At 36.8% G+C, this 27,126-nt stretch overlaps 1 protein-coding gene across 5 annotated transcripts in view; it reads left to right on the top strand.

Annotated features, from left to right (window-relative positions):
• Positions 1–27,126, top strand: part of Atp13a3 (ATPase 13A3) — a 90,178-nt gene that overhangs the window by 44,894 nt on the left and 18,158 nt on the right. For all 5 annotated transcript variants that reach the window (XM_017799623.2, XM_008839036.2, XM_008839035.2 and 2 more), the window contains 20 exons: positions 573–704; positions 1,735–1,914; positions 2,039–2,196; positions 3,500–3,688; positions 4,730–4,791; positions 7,015–7,165; positions 11,498–11,614; positions 12,174–12,191; positions 12,284–12,437; positions 12,528–12,648; positions 16,440–16,564; positions 18,909–19,084; positions 19,764–19,886; positions 19,970–20,049; positions 21,689–21,731; positions 21,819–21,928; positions 22,176–22,272; positions 23,364–23,436; positions 24,807–24,978; positions 26,489–26,676. In XM_017799623.2, coding sequence (XP_017655112.1) covers positions 573–704; positions 1,735–1,914; positions 2,039–2,196; positions 3,500–3,688; positions 4,730–4,791; positions 7,015–7,165; positions 11,498–11,614; positions 12,174–12,191; positions 12,284–12,437; positions 12,528–12,648; positions 16,440–16,564; positions 18,909–19,084; positions 19,764–19,886; positions 19,970–20,049; positions 21,689–21,731; positions 21,819–21,928; positions 22,176–22,272; positions 23,364–23,436; positions 24,807–24,978; positions 26,489–26,676 — 2,469 coding nt within the window. The remainder of the gene's footprint in view (positions 1–572; positions 705–1,734; positions 1,915–2,038; positions 2,197–3,499; positions 3,689–4,729; positions 4,792–7,014; positions 7,166–11,497; positions 11,615–12,173; positions 12,192–12,283; positions 12,438–12,527; positions 12,649–16,439; positions 16,565–18,908; positions 19,085–19,763; positions 19,887–19,969; positions 20,050–21,688; positions 21,732–21,818; positions 21,929–22,175; positions 22,273–23,363; positions 23,437–24,806; positions 24,979–26,488; positions 26,677–27,126) is intronic.

Raw genomic sequence — 27,126 nt, 5'->3', positions numbered from 1 at the left:
ATCCTCTAACTCGAAGCAGTCATTGTGAATACAGGACTATTCTCCCACACCCAGCATTACTTGACATGCGTAATATTTTAAATGACTAAAGAATACTGAGAAGGAGTGAGATATGAGACATACAAATAGTGGCACCAAGCAAAAGAAAACAATGCCATTTTAAAGAAAATATTTTAACCTTTTCATATTTCCTTCTGTTTCCGTGGAGTGAAGAAATGTGAATTCATTTTGCCTGTTTCAACAGAATTTCCTTTATGAATTCATGTTTGTATTTCAAGATGGCTGATAGCTAATATTGATGATTAACAGTTAGAGTTGGGGAGTGCGCTGAGGGACTTGGCATCACCTGTGCTCAGTTGGTAGACTGTCAAGAGGTAAACTGTTAGCTGACATACCATGCTTTGTTAATGTAGTCCCATTCATCAAAGCACTCCATGTAATAGGATTTGGATATTAATCTCATATTTCTAACTAACTGATAGTGAGAGACCTTTGGTTAGATCATTTGTTTGCTATATTTTTATTCCAAATTAAAAAATATTTTCTTTTAACTTTTCTTTCTTTAAATTCAGAAGTAGAAGAAATCTTTTCTACAGACCTTGTGCCAGGAGATGTCATGGTCATTCCATTAAATGGGACAGTTATGCCTTGTGATGCAGTACTTATTAGTGGTACTTGCATCGTAAATGAAAGCATGTTAACAGGTAAGTGGAATCAACAAGTAGCATGCTTTTTTGTTTATGATGATATTAATATTAAGTAGTATAAACTTTTTAAAAGTTAACTATGTCATTAATTTTAAATATGATGTGTATGTGTGTGTTTAGGCCCCATTCTAAGCTAAACTATAATGCTAAACCATTACTCTGGTACAGAGAGCATGCCTGGACTGGCTTCTTGCTACTCCTTAGACATGGGGAAATGGCTTATAGTAAGGGAGGAGGAAAGAAGTCCTTTGTCCACAGAGAATACAGCAGATTTGCTTCTGTATTCTTTATGGAAAAAATGGCAATAAATTAGGTTTTTACATTTTTCTTAAACTGGGAAGTAGTGGACTTTAAAGTGACATTGCTTGAAATTCACAAACCTGAAGTAGATCTTTCTGTCTTAAATCATACTGATTTTCCTACATATTTTGGGTCTTGTCTTTAAAACACTATGTTACACATGTATTTCTATACACTTAGGCAAGAATGCTACAGAGAATTACATTTTAAAAGAAAGAACCCCCATACCAGTCATTCTATTTTTCTCTCAAATAAATACCTTTTCTCTGTTACCATGGCATGTGTCCGCCTGCCTGCCTGCCTGTGTCTGTATGTCTAGGGGTGGTTAATGATTTCTTCACATTACTGGGTGCTCAAGGTAACAGTACTTTTAATTCAGTTCCTAAGACCATGAGAACTTGTGCTGGGCCTATTGCCAACCACTTGTCCTTGAAATTATTTTGAAGTTCAGTAACAGTCATCCAAAGAAAGGCAGGCATTCATTATCTTTGGGTCACAAATCACTCTCTGGAATTGCTGTGAGAAATAGAACTTGGTATTTCTCAAATGAACCAAATTGGTGAACAAAAGCTGATTGATTATGTTGTCCATATAGAGAGCAGTTATTGACTGTTACATGGAATACTAGTAACATTTAGAGTATTTCACAATTTGTTTTTTCCCACTGTGTATTTGGCATTGATTTCTATGCTCTTTAAAATTTCATTTTTTTTTTTTTTTTAAATAGGAGAAAGTGTTCCAGTGACAAAGACTAATTTGCCAAATCCTTCAGTGGATGTAAAAGGAATGGGAGAGGAATTATATAGTCCAGAAACACATAAACGCCACACTTTGTTTTGTGGGACGACTGTTATTCAGACCCGTTTCTACACTGGAGAACTTGTGAAAGCCATAGTAGTTAGAACAGGTAGATAGCATCTCTTGGATGGTTTAGCATATTTGAAACCTACCCAGTGTTTATAAAGGGATTCTCTTTGGGGAGATAATCTTCATAAAAAGATAAGTAATTTTCCTCTTTAATATTTTTAAAGGATTTAGTACTTCTAAAGGACAGCTTGTTCGTTCTATACTATATCCCAAACCAACTGATTTTAAACTCTACAGAGATGCCTACTTGTTTCTACTGTGTCTTGTAGCAGTGGCTGGCATTGGATTCATCTACACAATTATCAATAGCATTTTAAACAAGGTATGTATATTATGCTTTCGGTGGTTTGATTTTTAATTATTTCATGTGGCTGTTGAGTATCTTGAAGTATGACTAGTGAGACTGAAGAACTGAAATTTTAATTTAACTGAAGAAACTATGGAACTTGTCTTACATTAGAAAGCATACCTATATTGGGTAGCCTAGGCAGGAAAATTGAAAACTCTAATTTAGCCTGGGTTACATAACCCTGTCTCAACAACAACAAAACCCCACAAATCTAGAACATTGCAATCATAACTTGATAGTTTTTTTTAAATCTCTGGTTAAAATGGTCTTTCACTTTCCAGTTTACAATGTAAAACCTCAACACACACCAAAAACTTTTCTTTCGTATTTTTGGGATAGAATAAAATATTCAATAGTAATTTGTTTTGTGATCTGGTGTGGTGGTGCCCGCCTTTAATCCCAGCACTTGAGAGACAGAGTCAGGGAGATCTCTGTGAGTTCAAGCCCAGCCTGGTCTACAGAATGAGTTTCAGGTCAGCTGGGGTTACAGGGAGACCCTGTCTCAAAAAGACCAAAAAAACATTTTTGTTTTGTTTTTGAGACAGACAGGATCTTGCTGTGTTGTCCTGTTCCTGGCTGGTCTTAAACACAAAACAATCCTCCTGCCTTCCAAGTGCTAGTATTATAGGTGTGTGCCACCATTCTTGTCTTACTAAAGTATTTTTAAACATTTCATTGAAGGCTCTTCTAAGAGACCTTATCTGATTTCTTCATTCTAGCCTCTTAGGAGACTGGCACAGGTGCATGTAGGGTAAGACAGTATTTGATAGTTGAACTTGATTTGAAGGTAGTCATATAAGCTATTGCTGGGTGTGGTGGTGCAGGCCTTTAATCCCAGCACTTCGGAGGCAGAGGCAGGTGGATCTCTGTGAGTTCTCTGTGGGACTACAGGGAAACCCTGTCTCAAAAAGACCAAAAAAAATTAAAATAAGACAAGTATTCTTTAACCATTAGAAGTTTCCTTTTGCTGCTATTCTGTTCATCCATTGGATACTTCACTGACCTTTCTCTCTCCCTTTTTTCTCCTGCACTGAGGATTGAACCTAGGGCCCCATGTCTATTAAGCAAGCATTCATTCTACCACTGGGCTATGTTCCCCTGCCCTTTGGCAGAATTTTTGAATGAAAAAAAAATAAATAAATAGAGATGTGTGTTTATGCTTATAAATTTAAAAAAGTTTTAAATGCTTATTTTACTTTTCCATTAAAGGAACCTCCACATTAAATTAGTAAGTTGAATATTGTGAGATTGACATTTATTTTTGTGTTAACTACAGGAAGAAGTTGGGGAAATAATAATTAAATCTCTTGATATCATTACAATTACTGTGCCACCTGCACTTCCTGCTGCAATGACTGCTGGGATTGTGTATGCACAGAGAAGGCTGAAAAAAGTTGGGATTTTCTGTATCAGTCCCCAAAGGATAAATATTTGTGGACAGCTGAATCTTGTTTGCTTTGACAAGGTTAGTTCAGTTTCATAATTGTTTCTTATATTGATATTTTCCTTTTTTTTTTTTTTCCTTTTTATTGAGACAGTCTCCTTGTAGCCCCAGCTGTCCTGGAACTCACTATGTAGACTGGGCTGGCCTTCCTTGAACTCACAAAGACCCACCTGCGTCTGCCTCCCAAGTCCTGGGATTAAAGGTGTGCGCCACCACGCCTGGCTATTGATATTTATGAATTTTTTATACTGTTCCTCTGATTTTTCTTTACCCTAGCTTATTTTTCTTTACCTTAGCTTATTTTGCATATATTGATTTTTAAATATTTTTCTCAAGTTTTTCCTCCATATTCCCCATCTCTCTCGCTCTGTCTCTTGGAGGAAGATAGCTTAAGCCCACAAGTTCTATGCCACTTGGGCAACATGATATGATACCACCTCTGAAAAGGTAGTTTAAGATGTAACAGTAGCAAAATATATGATACCATGATAATAAGTACAAATCATGTGGTCTTTTGTGTTTTTAGGTAATTTTAATTTAAGGCTCCACAGATACGAGTAATAAAAATCATAGTAAATACTAAGTACATGTTTTTAGTGCTTACTCTGTAATTTCATTGAATACCCAACCGTTTTTTTGAGGAAAACAGCCATTTACTTGTAATTGACCTTTTCCTCTTGGTATTGGTTAAAATCCTTTGGCTCCCTAAACCCTATTCTGTTGCATTGTTAACCAGTACTGTTTATTGGTTGATAGATAGGTTGATAGATGCATTCTTTTCACAGTGTAAGCACGTGGATATAGACAACACAGGTACATTCTTCTCTTTCACTTGAAGGAGCCATACTGAGACTACTGCACCGTTTTTCACATTAGCCATATGTCTTGGAAGTCATTCACTGTCATTACACAGAGCTCCTGCCTCTCCTTTTCTTTTGGACTGTATTGTAGTGCTCCATTGTGTGCATGGAGCATTATTTTTATTGGTATGGGTCTTGGGACTTAGTTTTTTTTTTAGGCATTATCTTTACTTTATGCCTATGTACTTTCTTTAAATTTTAGACTGGAACTCTTACTGAAGATGGCTTAGATCTGTGGGGGATTCAACGAGTGGAAAATACTCGGTAAATATTAGCTAGATTTTATAGCTTATTAGTTAATTAATATTTTAGCATATGCAACATTCAGACACCTGTGTGCCCACCACCAAGACTATAAACAGTTGACATTTTGCTATATGTGCTTTACGTATATGCTTTTAATTTTTGTGTTGTTTATTTTATGTGTGGCCATGGTCATTCCACAGTGGGTGTGTGGAGGTCAGGGCATAACTTAGAGTCTCCATCTGGGTGGGTTCTGGAGATTGAACTCAGGATGTTAGGTGTGGTGGCAAGAACCTTGACCTGCTGATCCATCTCAGCCCTATTTTTTTTTTTTTAATTAAAAAATTAAAGTTAGCATACAAAGTAATGGGCTTCATTATGGCACTTTCGTTCATATGTGTACTTTTTTCTAGTTCATTCCTCTCCCTCACTTCTCTCCCCTGTGCCTTCCACACACATATTCCCTTCCTCTCCCCAGATAATCCCACCTTTTGTTTTCATGTCACATATGTTGCGTTACTCTCTTGCTTTTCCTCCCTAGGAGCTCCTCTCATGATCCCCTTTCTAGTTTCATGATATACACGAACACACAACTTTAATTTAGGTTTCTCATACGATAGAAAATGTCGTATTTGTCTTTCTGAGTCTGGCTTATTTTGCATTACACAGTAATTTCCATTTTCTTGCATATGTCCCAATGTATTTTTCCTTTATGACTGAATAAAACTCCATTTGTACTACATTTTCTTTATTCTGTTGAAATATAATCTAGGCAATTCCATTTTCTAGCTGTTGGGAATAGTGCATCAATAAACATGCATAGACAAGTTTTATGTTGGCTTAGCTTTGGATGTATATCCAAGAGTGCTGTAACTGGGTCTATAGTAGTTCTAGGTTTAGTTTCATGAGGGACCTCTATATTGATTTCCATAGTGGCTGCAGAAATTTATATTCCCACCAGTAGTTTATAGGAGTTTCTCTTTCTCCACATCTTCACCAGCATCTGTTGTTTATTTTGCTGGTGATAGCACTCTGACTGGGGATAAGGTGGAATCTCATATATAGTTTTGATTTGCATTTCTCTGCTGGCTAAAGATGTTACTTTTCCAAGTATTCATTGGCCATTGATACTTCTTATTTTGAGAACTGTCTGTTCTGTTCATTAGTCCATTTATTTTTAAATTTTTATGTGTTTGAGTATATTGCCTGCATATATATGAGTGTACCCATGTTGTGCAGTTGTGCAGTACTCATGGAGGACAGAAGAGGGTGTTGAATCCCCTAGAACTGAACTTATGAATGGGATAAAGGACAGATGTGGTAACACATGCCTGTTATCTCAGCACTTGGGAGGCAGAGACAGGATGTTAGGAATTTATGGTCACTCTTCAGCTACACAAGTTCAAGGCCTACTTGGATTACATGAGCCTGGCTCAAAAGGTGTGACAGGGTGGGGTGGGGTCCCTGGGGAGATGCCTGAGACTAAATTTGCTATTGCAGGTTGTGTAACCTGGAACAAGCTACTTAGCCACTCAGCTTCAGTCTCCTTATATACAGTGGGAATAATAAAATACCTTACTAGCCTGGGGATATAGTTCAGGATTAGAGCACTTGCCTAGCATTTTTGAGGCCCTGACTTTAATACCTAGTATGGGGAGGGGAGGACAAAAACTAAAGCAAAAATTAAATGAGTCAATATATATAAACTGCTTAGAGCAGTACATAGTAACATAATAAATACTTCATAACTTGTAGGGAGGTAACTAAGCCCTGAGTTTTTTTAGACAGGGATCTCTCTTTTTTGAAAATATTTATTATTTTTATGTGTATAAGTGTATTGCCTGCATGTGTGTAAATGCACCCATGTCATGAAGTGCTCATGGAGGTCAGAAGAGGGCATTGGATCCCCTAGATAGGGGTCTCTTATTGTCAGCTCTGGCTTGAATTCATTGTATGGGCCAGGATGACTCTGAACATTTAATTAAATTTGCCCACCTCTCCTCGTGTACCTGTATTACTGCACCTAGGCTTAGAAGATTTTTTTTTTTTTAAGACAGGATCTTACGTATTTCAGGCTGGCCTTGAATTCCTGATCCTCCCAAGTGCTGGGATTACAGAGATTCACCACCATGCTTGGTTGGCTTTATTTATTTATTTTTATTACAAAATCTGGAAAGGTGTATTAAAGTGTTGGCTTGACTCTGTAGATTGATGACTCTAATTCAGTGTATATTTTCTATGTAGATTTCTTTTACCAGAAGAGAGTGTTTGCAGTGAGATGTTGGTAAAATCTCAGTTTGTTGCTTGCATGGCTACTTGTCATTCCCTTACAAAAATTGAAGGAGTTCTTTCTGGTGACCCACTTGATTTGAAAATGTTTGAAGCCATTGGATGGGTAAGTTCAAACTTTTTGTTTTTGATGTGGGGTTTCATGTAGCCTGCACCCACCTCAAGCACAGCCGGGTAGTTGAGAATAATCTTGAATTTCTGATCTTCCTGCTTCCACTTCCTGAGTACTGGCATGGGCCATGACCCCTTAGTTTATGTGGAACTGGGGGTTGAACCCAGGGCTTTGTGCGTTTTAGGAAAACACTACCAACAGAACTGAGCTACATTCCCAGTGCGGCCCCTGCCCTTTGCCCCCTGGTCTTGATGTGTAGACTAGGCTGGACATGAACCTAAGGTCCTCCTGTCTCATGCTCCCAAGTGCTAGAAGTACCAATTTGTGCCACCACACCAGCTAAGTTCAACATTTCAAAGTATAAGTAACTTCAGGAAAATACAGTAAAAATTTACCTCACAGGAGGATTATTTCTGTGAGTTTTAATGGTAGCTTCTTAAAACTACAAAAAGCATTAACTATAATAGTTAATATTAAGTCACTGGATATTTATACAGAAAGCACCTGTTTAATTTATTAAATTAATGTATTTAAACACTTTTTTTTTTTAATTTTTGAGACATGTAGCCCAGGCTGGCCTTGAACTCACTATGGAGCCAAGGATAACCCTGAACTCTGGTCCTCATGCCTACAGCTTCCAGGCTCTGGGATTAATAGGTGTGTGTCACCATGTCCAGTTCTTAAACATCTTTAGGAGAGACTAACAACTCGGGCCCTTGCTTTTTACAATGAAGAGAGTGCCACAATTCAAGGCAGTAGACTAGATGTCAATAAGATGGTCCTGATGACATAATTTGTAGGCATAGGTAAATGTATAAAGTAACCATGTTTTTAGTGTTCTTTTGTTCTGTCTTCTACATTTATTCACAAAACTAACTCTCTCTCTCTCTCTCTCTCTCTCTCTCTCTCTCTCTCTGGTGTTCTGTTTTTGCCATGGATGATTTGTGAATAACAGCTTATGTGCTCTGGTTACTATTTTACACCATTAAGTTCTTTTGTAGAAAGTTCCCTTCTGGAACTGAAGATATGGGTCAGTTGGTAGAATGCTTGCCTTGCATGCATGAAGCCCTGGATTCAATTTCCAGTACCATATAAAACCAGCAGTGGTGGCACATGCCTGTAATCCCAGCACTGGGGATGTGGAGGTAGGAGGATCAGAAGCTCAAGGTCTAACTTTAAGAAACCGGGCTGGAAAGATGGCTCAGCAGTTAACAACACTGGGTGCTCTTGCAGAGCAAGGTTTCAGTACCCAGCACACACTTTACAGCTTAGAACTGTCTGTAATTCCAGCTTCAGGGGATATGATGCTCTCTTCATCCTCCATTGTATACATATGGTACACTTGCATACGTTGCAGATGCAAAACACCTAATACTAATAAATAAAAACAAAATTGGAAGTTCAAGATTATTCTTTGCTACAATAGGGAGTGTGAGGTCAACCTGCGTTGTATGAGACCTGTCAAAAAAGTAAGTTCCTTTCTGCCATTTTCTCTAGGGAAAAATTTATTTCCTTTTCTTGTCTTTTCTGTCTTTATTTTTTTCTTGTGTGTGTTTTTCATTGTTGTTGTTTTTTCTTTATTTCGATTTTCATTACTCCTCTGGATGAAACTCTCCTGGTCTCGCAGGGCCTGGTGGCATAGGCTTATGAGCCCAGCTACTTCAGAGGCTGAGGCAGGAGGATCCAAAGTACCAGGCCTGCTCAGGCAATTTAATGAAAAAAATAAAAGAACAAACAAAGTTCTGGGGCTGTACCTCAGTGGGAGAGTATTATCTAAATGCATAGGGGTCTGGATTCAGTCTTCAGTAACATACGCATGGGGATTGAGAGAGGTGTGCTTTTGTAATTTTGGCTAGCTGCAGAGAAATTTTAGTCTTTTCTTACATATGTATTGCTATGTTTTCTGAGAAGTGTCACACTGAATGTGAAGACTAACTAGGGTTTTGTGTGTGCTAAGGGTAGGGTCCCATAACAGGCACTTTTCAGTTTCAAAGGAACAACAGTAGACCTAGACTTTCAGTCACTTTCCTCACTTACACCATAATTACACAAGAATTTTGATTTGAAATGCTAGCCCTCATTATTACACCATTTATTCCTGTTGGGATATTTGTATCTAGAGAAAGACTCCCTTATCCCTTATTTCCTTTTTCTGTATTTGAAATCAGTCTCCAGTACTGATTTGCTTTATTTGCTCTTTCTGATTTTTTTTTTCGGGGGTGGTTGTCTAACTTTTTTTTTTTAATTTTTATTTATTTTTATTATGTGTATGCGTGTATTGCCTGCATGTAGATAAGTGCACCCATGTTGTGCAAGAAGAAGCTGTCGAATCCCCTGGAACTGGAGTTACGTATAGTTGTTAGCTGCCATGTGGGTGCTGAGACTTGAACCCAGGTCTTCTGCAAGAACAGTCAGTGTTCTTAACTGCTGAGCCATCTCTCCAGCCCTGGTTGTCTAACGTTTGTTCGTTAATTATTTTTGATTATTTTTTGAGATAGGGTCTCCCTGAGCCCCAGCTGGCCTGGAACTCACTGTGTAGACCAGACTGCCTCTGCCTCTAGAATTAAAAGTGTGCTCCAGCCATGCCCAGTCCTTGTTAATATTTTCAATAGGCTTTAGTGCTTAGTAGTTGATCTTCAGGGAAAAAAAATGGTAACATAAGTAAATGATGTAACACCCTATTTTGTTGTCCTTGAAATGTGTTGATGCTTGATCTTGGTGAAACTTTCACAGCAGTAGAGTGATTTCACATAACCAGGCACCACTGCTACTTTACTTGCTGTGATTAATGTAATATAATGTAAAATACATTCCAGTTTCTGAGTTGGGAAAATGTGCAATTGCATAAATTTGGCTAATTATTTAAAGTTTTCCCCACAATTTTTTCATTAATATTCCTTCCAGTTACTGATTTTAAAGTACCTAATTTTTCTCTTTATGTGTATGTAATACAGGATTTTGCTTGACTTTATTTTTTCTTTTTGTTGCCTTGTATACAGTAGGTACACATTCTTCCACTGACCTTTAAATCCTTGGTACATTTGAAGTTTTTTTTTACTTCGCCCTATTACCATCTAGGGGGTCTTGATCAGCCAATTGCAGAATTGAATGGCAGGAAAAAAAGAAATATCAGACACAGCAGAAAGCAGTGGGTAACAGAGACATGGAGAGAAAAAACTTTGCACAAGTTAAGAGGGGATTGAGAAGCCAAAAAGTCCAACAGCTTGGACCTGGCCTTTTAAGTGTTTTTTGTCAGTTCCCCACCCCTAATTTTGGGTTAGTCATTTTAAAGAAGAGATAGCCAGTAAGCTGCAGCTTCAAACTAAGGTACATTCAGGACCAGCCTTGGTCTTACCTGAACTTGTCTGGAAAGGGTGTGTCATTTGCCACCAGAAAAGACCTCACAGGTTTTCTGTCTTAGACCAAGAAGAAATAGGAAGTGTCCCATCTTGATTATGCATCAGTGACTGTCTGTTTCTCGGGGATTTAGTCTGTTACAACCCTCTGAAATGTTTGGTGCTTCTTAAATTTTTAATGTTTTTGCTTTTTGTTTTTTTGGTTTTTTTTGGTGTGTATGTATAGGCATGTGTGTCCCATGACACATATGTTGAGGTCAGAGAACAACTTTTGAGACTTGTGTGTCTCCTTCCACTGTAGGATCTTGGGATCAAACTCAGGTTGACAGGTCTGTGTGACAAATGTCTTTATCTCCTGAGCCATCTTGCTGACTCTCAAGTGTTATTTTAACATGAATTTCAAGGAGTTGTGGCTTAATGGCTTAACTTGAAGTGTTCATGAGTTCATAATAAGGCTCAAAACACATTAGTACGGCCCATTTTCTACATTTGGATCTGCTAACCCATATTTGAATTCCATTTGTTTAAGAAAGGGTCTTATGTAGCCTAGGGTGGCTGCAAGTGCAGGTTGTAGCCAAGGTTGGCCTTAAACTCTTGATTCTCCTGCCTTTGGCTCCTGAGTGCTGGGATTATATAGGTATGCACCATCAGGCATTTTCAGATTATAGACTGAAAATACTTAAAACTGACAACAATCTGTTTTCCAGAAGTAGTCTCTAAACCCAACAGATTGTAGCAATGAATGAATGGTGTTTATGTCTGTTTCTTTATTCTACTTCCAAGTTCTGTCTCTACTTGCCCATGGATTGCCAAGTATCTAACTAGCTCTTTTTAGATTTTGTTTTATTTACATGAATAATCTAGTAGTGCTCATTTGTCTGTTGGCAGCCATTCTTTTTTAAATATTCCACTTAAAAATAGAACTTCTTTGTAATTTTACAAAGTGATGTTTTGAATATTTTCTTTTTAGATTCTTGAAGAAGCAACTGAAGAAGAAACAGCTCTTCATAATCGAATTATGCCCACTGTGGTTCGTCCTTCCAAACAGCTGCTTCCTGAATCTACACCTGCAAGAAATCAAGAAATGGTATAAAGTTACTTAAATGCTGGAAAACATAGTGGATGCTTGTTGCTAGAGGTCAAATATTTTATTTTACTCTCATGCAGATGCAAGTATTTTAACCACATTTATCAAAAAAAAAAATAACCATTCTCTATTAAACATTGAGATTTTTTTATCGTCATTATGTTTTTTTCCTATTTACTGAATAGCTTTAGTGCTTTATGATTTATTTAATTGCCTTTTTAAAAATTATCTGTATTCGTAGAATTTCCTAAAAAGAATTTATAAAAGGGGACTTTTATTAGTTTTAGGTAAATTTTTCAGTTTTCCCCCCTCATTTATTTTAGCATTTAATGTGTCAGTTTTGAATCTCAGGCCTTTTGCACGCTATGCTGGGCAGGTGCTCCACTATGGAGCTGTTCCCTAAGGATGTACCTTTTAAAGGGAGGTGGTATAGAGGGAATCTTAGATTCTGACTTGGAAATAATCATCGTTCTTATCTTCTACTATACTTTGTGGTTCTTTTTTTTCTAGCTGGTGTGTATTAATGGACTAATCTGTACTTTTCTTCTCTTGTCTTTAGGAGCTGTTTGAACTTCCAGTAAGTGAAGACTGTTTTCTTTTTAGATGAGTACCTTTGCTTTTATTCTTAAGGAGTAATAAATCCTCTGCACATCTTTTGAAATTAAATAGGCTATTTATGAGATAGGAATTGTTCGCCAGTTCCCATTTTCTTCTGCTTTACAACGTATGAGTGTGGTTGCAAGGGTGCTGGGCGATAAGAAAATGGACGCCTACATGAAAGGAGCCCCTGAGGTCATTGCCAGTCTTTGCAAACCTGAGACAGGTGAGGAAATGACCAGGCTCAAGAAATCCTGGTGTCTCCGTGAACTTCTAAAAGTAGTTCTGAAATCAAGTTTACTTTTTGTTTTTAAAGTTCCAGTGGATTTTGAGAAAGTTTTAGAAGATTATACCAAACAGGGCTTCCGTGTGATTGCTCTTGCACACAGAAAATTGGAGTCAAGACTGACATGGCATAAAGTGCAACATATTAGCAGGTGAGTCTGAGTTACTTTCTCACAGTTCCACTAATGTACCACTGTATTCTTACAAGTTATTTATAGTATAGCAGTTTCATGTAATTGTGTGTTTAATAAATATTGAATGTGTGAAAGCATATTTAATGCTTTAGGAGTTCGGGTTAAAACTTCAGTTTTGCCTTTACTTCTATATTGACTTTGTGCATGTGTGTGTGTTTATATTACTGAAATGACTTTTTCTTCACAACTCTTTGGAAGTACTTGTAGTTTGTTAAATTGTCATCAGATTCTTTTTTAAAGTTTCTAAAAAATTTTTATTTTAAAATTATGTTTATATGTGTAAAGAGGTAGAAGAATGCACTGCCTGTGGAGGCCAGAAGAGGGTGTTGGATCCCCTGGAACTGAATTCTTATCAGCTTCTTACTGTGTGCCAGGCATGTTTTAGGAACAGTAAATGATTCTTCTTTTTATTTTCCATAAAAGATACTATCCAGGACTAGAGAGATGGCTCAGCAGTTAAGAGCACTAGTTGCTCTTGCAGAAGACCTGGGTTTAGTTCTCAGCACCCAGATGGTGGCTAACAACCATCTGTTAATTCCAGTTCCAGGGGATCTGGTGTCCTCTTCTGACCTCTGCAGGTATTATACGACATGGGTGAGCTTACTTACATGCAACCGTACACTTACACACATACAGTAAAATAAGTAATTTTTTAAAAATACTGCCCAGTGGAACCAAATGCTAATTTGGTCAGTTTCATGAGTCACAAACCCAGTAGCCTTTCTTCACATTTCTTTCTACCCTCTGCCAAATGACATTACTGGTGTCACTTTTCTTATTATGTATATGTATGGGTTTCACATTTGTCTTGGTTTTGTTTCCTGTTGCTATGTAAAATACTCTGACAAAAGCAGCTTTAGGAAAAAAGGGTTTATTTTAGGCCCAGTTCAGGGTACAGTGTTATGGCAGGCAAGTCAAGATCTGAAGCATCTGTTCACATCACATCTGCAAACAGGAGGCAGAGAGATGACTATATTGGCTGTTGATCAGTTCCCTTTGTCCATTTTTACAGTCTAGGTAGGATTCCAGCCAGGGAATGGTGCCACTCACAATAGGCTTGTCCTCCTACCTCCATTAACATAAGAAAAAGCCCCACAGGCATGTTCAGAGTCTTGTCTCCCAGGTGATTCTAGGTTTTTGCCAGATTGACAATTAACACTAACCATCACATTAAGGATTTTGTTATTGTAACTGATAATGGACTTACCCTATGAGGATAATGTTTTAGTTTAGGAATATTTCATGCTGTGTTTAATATTTTATAATCAGAAAAGAACATTGATTGTCCTGATAGTTTTGCGTTGTTTTGGAGTAGGCTGCACATGAGTGAGGTTCAAAAACAGCAACAACAAAACAAAAACCTAGTGAACTGATGCCTATATCTCTTTGGGAACCACAGATATATAATAAAGCCTAATTCCTACAAAGAGCGTATAAGTTTTTCTTCTCTTTGTAAAGCATTCATCCTTTCATCGCCATTTCTTCCTTAAAAACAATTGTTTGTTGCATATTGTTCTTGAGCTTGTCCTATTTAGACACCCTTTCACGTCTTTGAATAGACTGTACCTTTTGCGCAGAACATCCTGTCAGTAGTGACACTCACTTTAACTTTCCTGAATACTCTGTAACATCTTGTCTAGAACTCCCTATTAACTTTAAATTTTTTAAATTTATTTTTTGCATGTAATGTTTTGTCTGCATGCGTGTAAGTGCATCTCTGTTTTGCAGTCCCTAGAATCTGGAGTTATGGATGGTTGTTAGCCTCCATGTGGGTGCTGGGAACCAAACCAGGCTCCTCTGCCAGAGCAGCCAATGCTCTTAACTGCTGAACCATTTCTGTAACAGCTTCCTCCCCCCATGCCCCAATTAACTTTCTCTATTCCTTTTCCTTCAGCTAAGACCTTCTATGTGTTTCTGCCTTATAGCAGTAGGCTTTCGCATTTCTCATATTGCTTAAATTTTTATATTTTGAGAATTGTACAATTTGTTGAATACAAAGTATCCATGAAATTTGTCAGTCATAACAGAGTTAGGAAACCAGAAAGTAAAGCCCCATTGGAATGTGGTCCAGTGCTCTTGACACAGTAGTGTCACATTGGTACAACTTTGTGCTTTGAAGACAATCAGATCTCAGATGTCCTTTACTTTCCCTTTCCCTCTCACTTTTTCTATCCTCATCCCCTTCCATCAACTGTAGTCATAACTCATTTTTAAATTTCCTCCTGAGTGCTCTGTAAGACTCTCCTGAGTGGACTTACTATGAAGTAGGTATTTCCAAAACGTTTAGGTTTCATAAAGGTATGTTCGGGCCCCTTTATTGTTGAATTCATGTACTTATGTTGTAAGCATGTGTTTGTATGTGGGCCTAGGCTGGAGGTTGATGTTGGGCATATTCCTCTGTCACTCCATACCTGAATGTTTGAAACACAGTCTCTCAACCTGAAACTCAGTGATGTAGCAAGGTTAACTGGCTAGCAAGCTCCAGGGATCCTCCTGTCTCTTCACCCCAGCAATAGGGTTACAGTTGTGTACCACCAGTCCTGACTTTTTATGTTGGTTCTGGGGACCCAGATAAAGTCTTCATGCTCATTCTTCATGGCCAGCACTTTTTTGATTGAGCCCAACCCCAGCACTTTGGTCATAACAAGTCTGAAGTTTTAGTTTTTAACTTTAGACATCCTTTCCTTGTTGATAAAAGTTATTCCTATGGAATAATTTTAGTAGCTTGAGGTTTTATAGGGAAGTGCCTGTCACTGAATGTCATCACCATTATAGTGCTAAAGTATATGTTTTTGCATTCATGTCTCTGGTTGGATGTCTTGTTTCTCCACAAAGAGAGTCTTAATAATTGAGGAATGGGGGCTGGAGAGATGGCTTAGTGGTTAAGAACACTGGTTGTTCTTGCAGAACACTTGCAGAACATGTGGGTTCAAATCCCAGCACTTACATGGCAGCTAACAACTGTCTGTAACTCCAGTCTCGGGATCCAACAGCCTCTTCTGACCTCCTTGGGCATTGCACGACATGGGTGCACTTACCTACATGCAGGCAATACACGCATACACATTAAATAAATAAAATTAAAAAATTGAGGAATGTCTTTCATCATTGACCTTAGGGACTTATGTGGTGCTTGTGCATACTTGATGCTCAACAATTTGAAGAATAGCATTTTGATAACTATTGGTTATCACTATTCTAAAAGACATAGCTGTGTACTGAGTAGAGCTCATTGTTGTACTGGTTCTTTTTATCACATTGCTAGGATAAAGAATTTTTATAGAAAAATCTATAGACTTGATCAAGACTTTAATAAAAAAAATCTGTTATAAGTGTACCTAATGTACTTCTGATAGAGTCTGTCCCCTTCTCTATTCTGTTAATGTTTAAACTAGGCTATTTATGAGGAATAGCAGTGAAGATTCATGCTTACATACTTTAGAATAAAATATGAGTCATGCCTCTTTAGTGCCAGAACTGTTTTATGTTTTACAAAGATAGACATTTCCAAATAACCTTTGTATTTCATGTTTCAAAGGGTAAATTTTTATTTCAGTATACCAAAATATATGTCTTGGAAATTATTTTTTCCAGATTTAAGTTTTTGGAGATACCGAATTGATAAATGTACACAGGTTTATTCAGAATGTAAAATATGATACTTTATAGCTCAAGGATATTTTAAATTGCATTGTCAATACATCTTTTGTCCTAATTAAACCATTATGTGTCCAATTCTTTTCCTGCAGAGATGCCATTGAAAACAACATGGATTTTATGGGCTTAATTATAATGCAGAACAAATTAAAACAAGAAACACCTGCAGTACTTGAAGATTTGCATAAAGCCAACATTCGCACTGTCATGGTCACAGGTTAGATTTATTAAAAAACACAGAAAATCCCAGCACTTGGGAGACAGAGGCAGGCAGATCTCTGTGAGTTCCAGGCTAGCCTGGTCTACATAGTGAGTTCCAGGACAGCTGGGGCTACAGGGAGATCCTGTCTCAAAAAGACCAAAAAAAAAAAGAACACAGAAAAAAAGTGAGTGGGACTCTTAAGAGTTCAAATTATGTAATATTGAGGGATGGTCAGTTCTGAAAGCACATTATTATACAGTGGTCTGTGGACCTGCAGTCCTCAGTTTTGAGTTTTAGTATGTTATAGAAAGTATAGTCAGTGAAGGGAACACTAAAAATTTTAATTCTGTTCCTTGTTGTCACTCTTTAATTTTATTTTTTTGTTATTTTTATTTTCTTTATGTGTATGAATGTATTGCCTGCATGTGTGTAAGTGTACCCGTTTGAGGGCGTTGGATCCCTTCGAACTGGAGTTACAGATGGTTATTAGCCACCGTGAGGGTGCTGGGAATTGAACCTGGGTCCTCTGCAAGAACACTCAGTGCTCTTAATTGCTGAGCCATCTCTCCAGCCTGTATTTAATTTCTTATTGTACCTTGTGTTGTGTAAATTATCTACAAATGTTTTCTAGAATATAAAGTTCTTGAGGATAAGGTACATTTTGTTCATTTTGGAACCCTTTACAATTTTTAGTATTGACATATATATAGAAAATTATTACTAGAAGCTTTTTAGTAGACTGGATTTTTTTTTCCATTGCATTTGATTTGTGTATTGTGTGTGCATGCACAAGGTCAGAGAACAGCTTATGGAGTTTGTTCTCTTTCTGTCATGTAAATCCCATGGATCAAAATCATGTTGTCAGGCTGGGAGGCAGATGCCTTTACCTACTGAGCCATCTTTGTCAGCCCCTAGATTAGATTTTTATATGTAGAGTATTTATGTTCCTGGTTTAAATTACTACAGTGAAAAGAACTTTTTTGGAGGGTTGTTTCTTAACTACTACATCTGAATGATTCTTCTTGGCATGTTGGTACTGTTGTTAATACTAGATAATTTCTCTTCCAAAGCTATGTAAAATTATAGCTCCTCTGTTTCTCAGAAAAATAATCAGATTTAAGGTACTCACTTGTGGCATTTGTATGTTCAATAAAATTTAGATGGAAAAAGCATGAGTATATTTTGTGTGCCGAGAGCCATCCAATAGTATGCTTTGTGGCTCTAAATACCATTCCAGATACCATTCCTTGTGCTGTCATTTCCTTCAAGGTACTTTCTACCTATTTCTCTTCCTCCCTGTTTTTCGTCATACAGCATTGCTTTGTGTTCTGGTGGCCTTAAGAAGGACTTCTTTGGAAGATAGTATAGGAAATTAGAATAAATGTCTTGCCCTTAAGTTCTAGTAGCAATGGGATCTCCAGTGGGATCTCCAGATACTGCCTTTCTCTTGTCCTTTTCTTTGATTCTTTCCTTCTCTTGACAGAGAAGTCTGTTTTCTTATTAAACCATCTGGTCTTATGACCTTTCTTGACTTTTTTTCATGTAATTGGCCTTTTATAATTTATCCTCTTCTGTGATACTATACTAGTGCTTCTTACACACAGACAACCAGTCATTCTCCTAGGTTATTTCAAAAGATGTTTATAAGGATTCGCTCTGTATGTTGCACTCTGCCTTATGCTGTGGGACACATAGTACAAAGTTGAAAGACATTCATATTTTAAAATTGTGGGCATGAGCTAAGCCTGTAATCTCAGTGTTTGGGAGACTGAGGGAAAAGGATTGCAAGTTCAAAACCAGCCTGGACTACAAAATGAGACATCCAGTTACACCCTCTTCTGTCCTCTGAAGGCATTGCATGACATGGGTGCACTTACATGCAGGCAAAACATTCTTCATACACATAAAAATAAATAATTTTTTTTTTAATTTAAAAACATTGGGGGGTAGAATATTTTACCCATTTAGCATATATGTGCTTCCATTATTTGAGATTTCATTTTAATAAGTACGCTCTAATTGAGTATTTTATAACTCCCAAGGGTAAAGTCCATACACATTATCCCCTTTTTCTTCCTCATAAACATTAAAAAAAAATTTTTTTTTGCATTTATTTATGTGTGCTCATGCACAACTTGCCAACTGGGAAATCAGTTCTTTCTTTCCATGTGAGTTCCAGGGAATTGAGATCTGCTCATCCAGCTTGGTGGCAGAGTGCCTTTCCTGCTGAGCCATCTTGTGAACCTAGTTATCCTCATTTTGCTCCTCCCAAAGAGACTGTAATAGATGCTCAGTACTTGTTTGATACATTCATGTTTCCATTTCAATCTTAATGTGTTTTAAATATTTTGAAAATTAGGTGATAACATGTTGACTGCTGTCTCTGTGGCCAGAGACTGTGGAATGATTCTACCTCAGGATAAAGTTATTATTGCTGAAGCATTACCTCCAAAGGATGGGAAAGTTGCCAAGATCAATTGGCATTATGCGGACTCCCTGACACAGTGCAGTGATTCATCAGCAATTGACTCAGAGGTAATAGCAATATTAAGTTTCTCCTAATTAAGGCAATAGCAATATTAAGTTTCTCCTAATTAAAGCTTGCTTGTTTGACTTTAGTTTGAAAAACAGAAGATGCTACATAAAAATCCAATATGAAAAATAGTTACAGAAGCCTGGGCTATCACCAGAGATTCTGATTCATTAGGACAAGTCTTCAGTGTCGAAATTTTGATAGTCAAAATTGAAAACCTTAGTTTCAAAGTATGAGAATCCCAAATACTCTTATTTTGAAATGGTAATTATCAATAAATGATTCAGATAGTCCATAATAATTAAATTCGTGGATCATTCAAATTAAAGCTGATGTTTAGTCTTTTGGGGGTTTTGAGTTAGGATCTCATGTAGCTCAAGTTGGCCTTGAACTGCTATGTAGCAGAGGGTGACCTTGAGTACCTGATGGTCTTGCATCCACCTCCTTAGTGCTTGGATTATAGACACATGCCATCATCCCTAGCTCTGATGATTTAGCCTTAATTTTTCTTGTTTTATCTTTTTGAGTGAATATTTTAGACTTTTCTTTGAACAAATGTTTAGGTTTTAATGCTCTGATTTACAATGTGAAATAATTCAATTTTGGAACAAGTGTATTTAACATAGTGTTGAATTATTTGTTTTGACTGCCTAAGTATTTTTTTGAATGTCTCATGCACAGGCTATTCCAATTAAATTGGTCCATGATAGCTTAGAGGATCTTCAATTGACACGTTACCATTTTGCAATGAATGGAAAATCATTTTCAGTAATACTGGAGCATTTTCAAGACCTTGTTCCTAAGGTAAGTACTATGAATTAAGAATTAATGGATGTGTTCATGAGCGTATTGTGAACAGTATTTCTTAAAATTTCTCTATTTTCTAGTTGATGTTGCACGGCACTGTGTTTGCCCGTATGGCACCTGATCAGAAGACACAATTAGTAGAAGCATTGCAGAATGTAGAGTAAGTGGTGATGGATTTTTTTTTTTTTAAGGTTTTTTTTGTTGGTGGTTGGTTTTTTGATGAGTTATAATTTCATTTTTACACCCGTAATAGTAACTAATATTTCTTATGTATATATTGAGCATTCTTAATCCAAACATCAGAAATCTGAAATAACTTGAAAATCAGAAACTGTTTGAGAGGCACAATAGAATTTGGAGCAAAGATTTCAAAATCTGAAATGACTCTTGTTCCAATAGTTTGATAAGGGATACTCAAACTGCGTGTATATTTATACATTTAAAAAAAATTGTTACATAAGATAGGCGAGAACTGGGGTGAGGCAAGTCTTTAGTTCTAACACTTGGGAAACAGAGGCAGGCAGATCTAGTTTGAGGCCAGCCTGATCTACATAGGGAATTCCAGGCCAGCTGGGGCTATAGGAGCCCCTGTCTTAAAAAAAAACAAGCAAAAAGATAGGTGAAAACTAAGTATCTTTAAAATAAATGGGCTCATAAGCCTGTTTATTTGGCTGAAGTATAAATATCCACAGTTCTTTTTTTATATGAATTAAGGTGTTTTTTTTACTCTCAAAGTTTTTTCAAATGAATTTTTAAAAATATTTTATTATTTTATGTATATGTGTGTATTGCCTGCATGTAGGTAAGTGCACCCATGTTGTGCAATGCCTGTGGAAAACAGAAGAGACTATTGGATCCCCTGGAACTGGAGTTACGGACAGTTGTTAGCTGCCATGTGGGTACTGGGATTCGAACCCAGGTCTTCTGTAAGAACAGTGTTCTTAACTGCTGAGCAATCTCTCCAGCCCAAAATAAACAATTATTTTAAGATAGAGTTTCACTATGCAGCCCTGACTGGCCTTGTACTCAGAGATCCACCTGCCTCTGCCTCCTGAGTGCTTTAATTTAAAGGCCTGCCCCACCACTCCCAGTGATTTATTTTGTGTGTATGAGTGTTTTGTCTGCATGTATGCAATTGCACCACACATGGGCAGTGCCCATGGAGACCAGAAGAGGGAGTCAGATCCCCTGAAACTAGAGTTAGAGATAATTGTGGCTGGGAATGGAACCTTGCCCTATTTCTCAAGTCTGCAAGGTTCTTTCTTCAGAGATAGAAGTAACTTTATAATTTTATTAGGGAGTGGGGAGGGTTGGGTGTATTGTTTTTTGTTTTTGAGACAGAGCCTCAGCCCAAGCTGGTCTTCAGCTTCCTGTGTAGCCGAGGATGACCTTGAACTCTTACTCCTCCTACCTCTGACTCCCAAATGCTGGGATTATAGATGTGTGATATTACACCTGGCTCATGACTTTGAAATTTCAGTAACACGTTTTTTTCACATCTTTAAGAGGCAGATCTACACTGAACCCAAAAAGTGTGCTAGAAAAATACACAGGCTCAAGCCCTTTGCTCTGAAGATGAGGAAATTGACACTAAAATGATTTGTCCATATACTGACAGAAACAAGCAACTGGGTCATTCCAGTTTCAGGCCAGTGCTGGCAGCAGAACATCATGCCTGTGATCGTTATAATAATGGAAAGATTTATTTGTTTCATTCAGGAGTCTGTTAGCTTTCCGTAATATGTTGGAGAATCTTTTCGTTGTGTTAACGTAAGAAATTAAAATCTCTTTGTTTTTAGTTACTTTGTTGGGATGTGCGGTGATGGTGCAAATGATTGTGGTGTAAGTACAGTTTCTGTCATTTATTTTTTTATTTCTTTATCCTAAGCCACAGTCGCAAAACTTAATCAGTCTCTTGAAATGATTTAGGCTTTGAAGAGGGCACATGGTGGCATTTCCTTATCTGAGCTTGAAGCTTCAGTGGCATCTCCTTTTACCTCTAAAACTCCCAGTATTTCCTGTGTGCCAAACCTTATCAGGTAATGGAAATTGGAATTTTTCTTATAATTTCTTTATATCTTGCACTTATAATATAATTGGGTAAATTGTTGTAAAGAACAATATGAAGTTGTTTTAATGTTTGGAAGTGCATTTGAACTGTAACTTATTAGCAGATTGATGCTCTTTCAGCTCTGCTTTGGCAGAGCACTTTGCTTTAACTGTTGAATGTTAGGTACTGTTATGAATGAAGGTACTGTTATTTACATGCTAAATTTCTCTTTCCAGGGAAGGCCGTGCTGCTTTAATGACATCCTTCTGTGTGTTTAAATTTATGGCACTGTACAGCATCATACAGTACTTCAGTGTTACTCTCCTGTATTCTGTGAGTATTAGCACTGTGCACAGATATGTTTGTATTAGCATTTTGCACAGATATGTTCTTAAAAATGTTAAGGCACCAAAGATGTTGAGCATGTATCTTTGGTTTTTGAATACATCCATTAATGATGAAATTTATATAGTATTTGTAAATTTATCTTGAGATATCGACGTTTCAATAGCAGATTGAAAGTGTCATTAATTTGGAAAGCATGTTTATTAACGCCAACAACATGGCTAAAGCTTTCTGAAGAAAGTTGTCTTCTTTTTACTTTATACTGTAGATTGGCTCTGTTTCTTTTGAGACAGGATCACGTGTTTTCCAGGCTGGCTTCAAATTCATAATGTAGTTGAGGAGGACCTTCAAATCCTGATCTTACCTTCACCTCCCTAGTGCTAGGATTTTTTTTTAATATTTATTTTATGTGTATGTGTGTATTGCCTGCATGTAGGTAAGTGTACCCGTGTCGTACAATGCCCACGGAGGACAGAAGAGGCTGTTGGATCCCCTGGAACTGGAGTTATGGATATTTGTTAGCTGCCATGTGGGTGCTAGGATTTGAACCCAGGTCTTCTGTAAGAACTTAGTGTTCTTAACCAGTGAGCCATCTCTCCAGCTCCAGTGCTGGGATTGTTTAAAGCTTCAAGATATTGACATTTGAGAGTATTGATTTTATACACACACACACAACCACAGAGAGAGAGAGAAGTGTGCGTGTGTGTGTGTGTGTGTGTCTAAGTAAAATGTTGCCTATTTTGAGTAGTTTTTCCTTTTGGGGGCTGGGGAGATGAGATATCTTAGTGTTTTAAGAGTACTGTTGCTCATATATTCATAAAATTTTTTTTACATTTGTATCTTCTTTTTGCCAAAATTATTTGCTGGATATATTTTAAAGACATGCCTTTTATACTAACATTAGGTCAAATGTTTGTAAATATGTTAATTATCGATTGATTTCAGAGGCAAACATATTTTAGTTTTTAAGCAGGTTCAAGTATCATTTTGAAGTTGTCATTATTGGGAAAAACAAAACTATAAACTGAAGCAGTGGTATAAAAATAGTTTCTAAACACTGTTTAAAATTACTTTTGTAGATCTTAAGTAACCTGGGAGATTTTCAGTTTCTCTTCATTGATCTGGCAATCATTTTGGTAGTGGTATTTACAAGTGAGTATTTTCCTTTTTTTTTTTTTTTTTTTTTTTTTAAATTTCAAAATATGGAATTCTGATGATTTATTAAAATCTGGCAACTTTGCATCAGCCATTGTAAGTAGCTTATACTTCAGTTTTCCTGTGAATGTTCTTCTTTTTACTGTTTAGATTTTGCCCCATTTGTTTGCTGACATTTCTGAAATATTAGTCCTCATTTACTCCCTACATTGGAAGTTGGATATAATCAACTCATAAGTTTTATTCCGTTTTCTTGCCTCTTTAGTGTTTTCTGCTTTGGTTTTTTTCTGTTGTTGTACCTGTCACTTATTTTTTTAAAGCTTCTCAGCCATCATCTGAAAAATCAGTTTGAGTAGCATCAGTAAGAATAACCTGATAAAGCACAGTCACTGCCACATAATCTGGTCAGTTTAAGTTCAAGATAGTCCTTCAGTCTTGTGGAGACAACATGACTTGATATTGATGATAGAGACTTGGGCTAAAGAACATAATTTTTAGAAGGAATTTCACAGGGCTGATCTATCATATGATGTTTCCCTGTATGTATCATATAAGTGGAGGCCCAAGATCTTAGTTTATGCCAGTATTGGTCATTCTAACAAGATAAGCAGCTGGTAATGGTGTGTGGACTATTGAAATAAATAGAAATTCGCAAATCTGTCCATATCAGAAATAAATACATACTTGGGAAATAAGTAAAAGCTCTTATTTAAGGAAAATTGCTGATATAAGGATTGTTAGATTTACCAAGCAGAGAGCCTGGCCTTAATTATGTTTTAGTCAGATTAATTCTTTATGGAGAGCTTTTTTCTACATTGACCTTCATGCTTTGATATACAGATGGCCTTCTAACAACTAAAAGTAACTATAGACCTTGCCAAAAGTGCCGTGGGTATGCAAAATCATCTGCTTGAGAATTGCTGAGTTAGAAAATCCTTTGTAGGTGATAGAACCAATGAATGAAAGCAGAATTTTGACAGGCTGAGTGTAACTTTTCTTAAGTTATTAATTATCAAAGGAAAAACAGACTAGAACTTTCCTTTGTATTGCCTCAAACCATTAGTAGTAAATTCTTTAGAGGGGAAACACTATTTTAATTAGATTTCCATTTTTATGTTATGTTATGGCATGGTCTTATATATGGTATGGCCTTGAGAGCTTGTGATCCTCCTCTCTTAGCTTCCCAGTGCTGGCATTGTATGCATACATGATTACACCTTGGTTTAGAATTACTATATTTTTTATTTGTACTAGTGTTTCCACTATTTAAATATGTGACAGAAAACCAGAATTTTGGAAGCTTTAAGTGAATTTCATTATGTGAATAGTCTGGATACAAACTTTTTATCTTTTTCTTTCTGATATAGTGAGTTTAAATCCTGCCTGGAAAGATCTCGTGGCCCAAAGACCACCTTCAGGTCTTATATCTGGGGCTCTACTCTTCTCCGTTTTGTCTCAGATCATCATCTGCATTGGATTTCAGTCTCTGGGGTTTTTTTGGGTCAAGCAGTATAAAGTGTGGTGGGATCCATATTCAGAGTGAGTATGTAAAAATTTGTGTAGGATAGATATTAAAAATGAACCTTGAAATGTGTATAAAACTTGCATGCAGGTTGCTTTAAACATCTAAATAATTTTGTATGTGTTTGCCTTTTTGCTGTGGTAGCTTCTGTCTTTAGGGGAAGGTGATGTAATAATTTTCTGTTAATAAACAATACCACAGAGCAATATATCTAGGAAAAATCTTGTCTCCTGGTCAAGGGGTTTCATCTGTGGGTGGTATCTAGGCAGTACTGGGACATCACACGATGAGAGACCTAAGTCAAACTGCTTTGTTTCTTTTGAAACACCTACTCTGGGATGCCCCATTAATTCATTAATTACCTGAATGAATCAATCCATTCAAGAGTGGCAGTGCCTTAATTGCCTCTTGAGGGTCTCACCTTGCATTTCTTTTAGTGTCTCAGTGGGGATTACATTTCAGCATGAGCCTAAGAGGGGAAAACTTATTTTGAGACCATAGCAGAAAGTGTGTAGGCAAAGTGCCAGTCACTATCAAGATGGCACCCTAGATCTCTTGCTCAATTTGCTTTTGAGACTTGGATTTCTGGAAAATTAGAATCAGCCTCTTTAGGCTCTTTTAAACCCTTAGCATTATATTTCTGACTTTCTATACCAAGTTTAGGAAATATTTTGTTTATTTATTTATTTTGAAATGGCCCTTTCAAAACTTTCTGAAAAGAATATATGTGTTTACATTATTTGTGATGTGTTCTGCTGTTCACACCTCTTTTAATCAAATGTGAATAATTTTATTATTAAATCTTCAGTTGTAAATATTTTTAATTTGCTTGAGATTACATTAAACCTTTTCTTAAATTTACTTTTAAAAAGAAGCATTATTGTTTTCTTGTGTATATACAGACATTGCCTATGAAATGAAATTGGTGAAATTGTCTTGAGTCTTTTCAGAGTTTACAGAGGATTAACATTTTGTTACCATTTAGCCATATTCATTGTAGTTAATATTGTAGTACCGTTACTGTGTATGCCCAGTAGTGGTACTCAGAAATAGAAAGGAATGCAGGAGTAATTAGAAAATATTGAGGGCTCTCTCAGTACCAGTGCTTGGCTCAGCATTTACACGTATATTCTTACTCAGTTTTCACAGTAAATCGGATGAAGAGGTATGAATCTACAGGTGAAGAAATAGGATCAAATAGATTGAATAGGATGTCTGGTTATCATTAGTTATTACATCCAGTTACCATTAAAAAATGGTGTTAAAGATAAAACCCATGGTTTGTTTATGTTCACTGTGCTAAAATTACTTCCAAAATTTAAAAGAAAGAAACCTCACTTGATTCTAATTTTAACTAGTTGGAATGTCTTGCAAAAACCCTATTTTATGTTGCTGTTGTTGATCCTTTAGTGATGAACAGCAAGCATCTTATTTCTTTGTATTATGATAATGATAATCTAAGGGAAAATTGATTTCTTTTGGGAGATTGATATCACATTTCTAATGAAAAGTTTTTTTGTGTTCTAGTGCTTGTAATACAACAAGAAGCCTATGTTGGAACTCATCACACTTATACAATGAAACCGAACTCGAGAAGTGTAAAATACAAAATTATGAAAATACCACAGTGTTTTTTATCTCCAGTTTTCAGTACCTCATTGTGGCAATTGCTTTTTCAAAAGGAAAGCCCTTCAGGCAACCTTGCTACAAGAATTGTAAGTTTGACATCCTGATTCCCACTTTACTCCTTCCTTAAAAGATAATGGAGAAGAAAGCAAGCTAGGCTTGGTGGCACATGCCAGTTGTCCTAGTGCTCGGGAGACTTAAGTACATAGCCAGACCCTGTCTCAGAAACTAAAAAATTTAAAAAGTAAGTAGAATAAATAAATGGGGAATATTTTAACTGGCCTCCCAAGGTAAATGCTTCACACATAGATAGGACCTAGTGATTTAAATGTTTTCTGTCTTGTTTTTCTTTCATGAGAATTCTCGCCCTAAATTTAAAAATTAAAGCCACCACTGTTAAACCACTCATGATTTTCATATCCTATTTCTTGGGGCTCTTTTTATTTCTGGGAGCCATTACAGAGAATTCAAAGCAAGAACCAGTAGAGACTCCTCAAGGGAGACAATGGATGTACTTTTCTTCTGGGTGATCTATGCAG

Source organism: Nannospalax galili, unplaced genomic scaffold (assembly GCF_000622305.1).
Source record: "Nannospalax galili isolate Female #2095 unplaced genomic scaffold, S.galili_v1.0 scaffold599, whole genome shotgun sequence".
In the NCBI taxonomy this organism is placed as follows: domain Eukaryota; kingdom Metazoa; phylum Chordata; class Mammalia; order Rodentia; family Spalacidae; genus Nannospalax; species Nannospalax galili.
The sequence above is the reverse complement of the archived record's forward strand: the minus strand, read 5'-3'. Positions and strand labels throughout refer to the sequence as shown.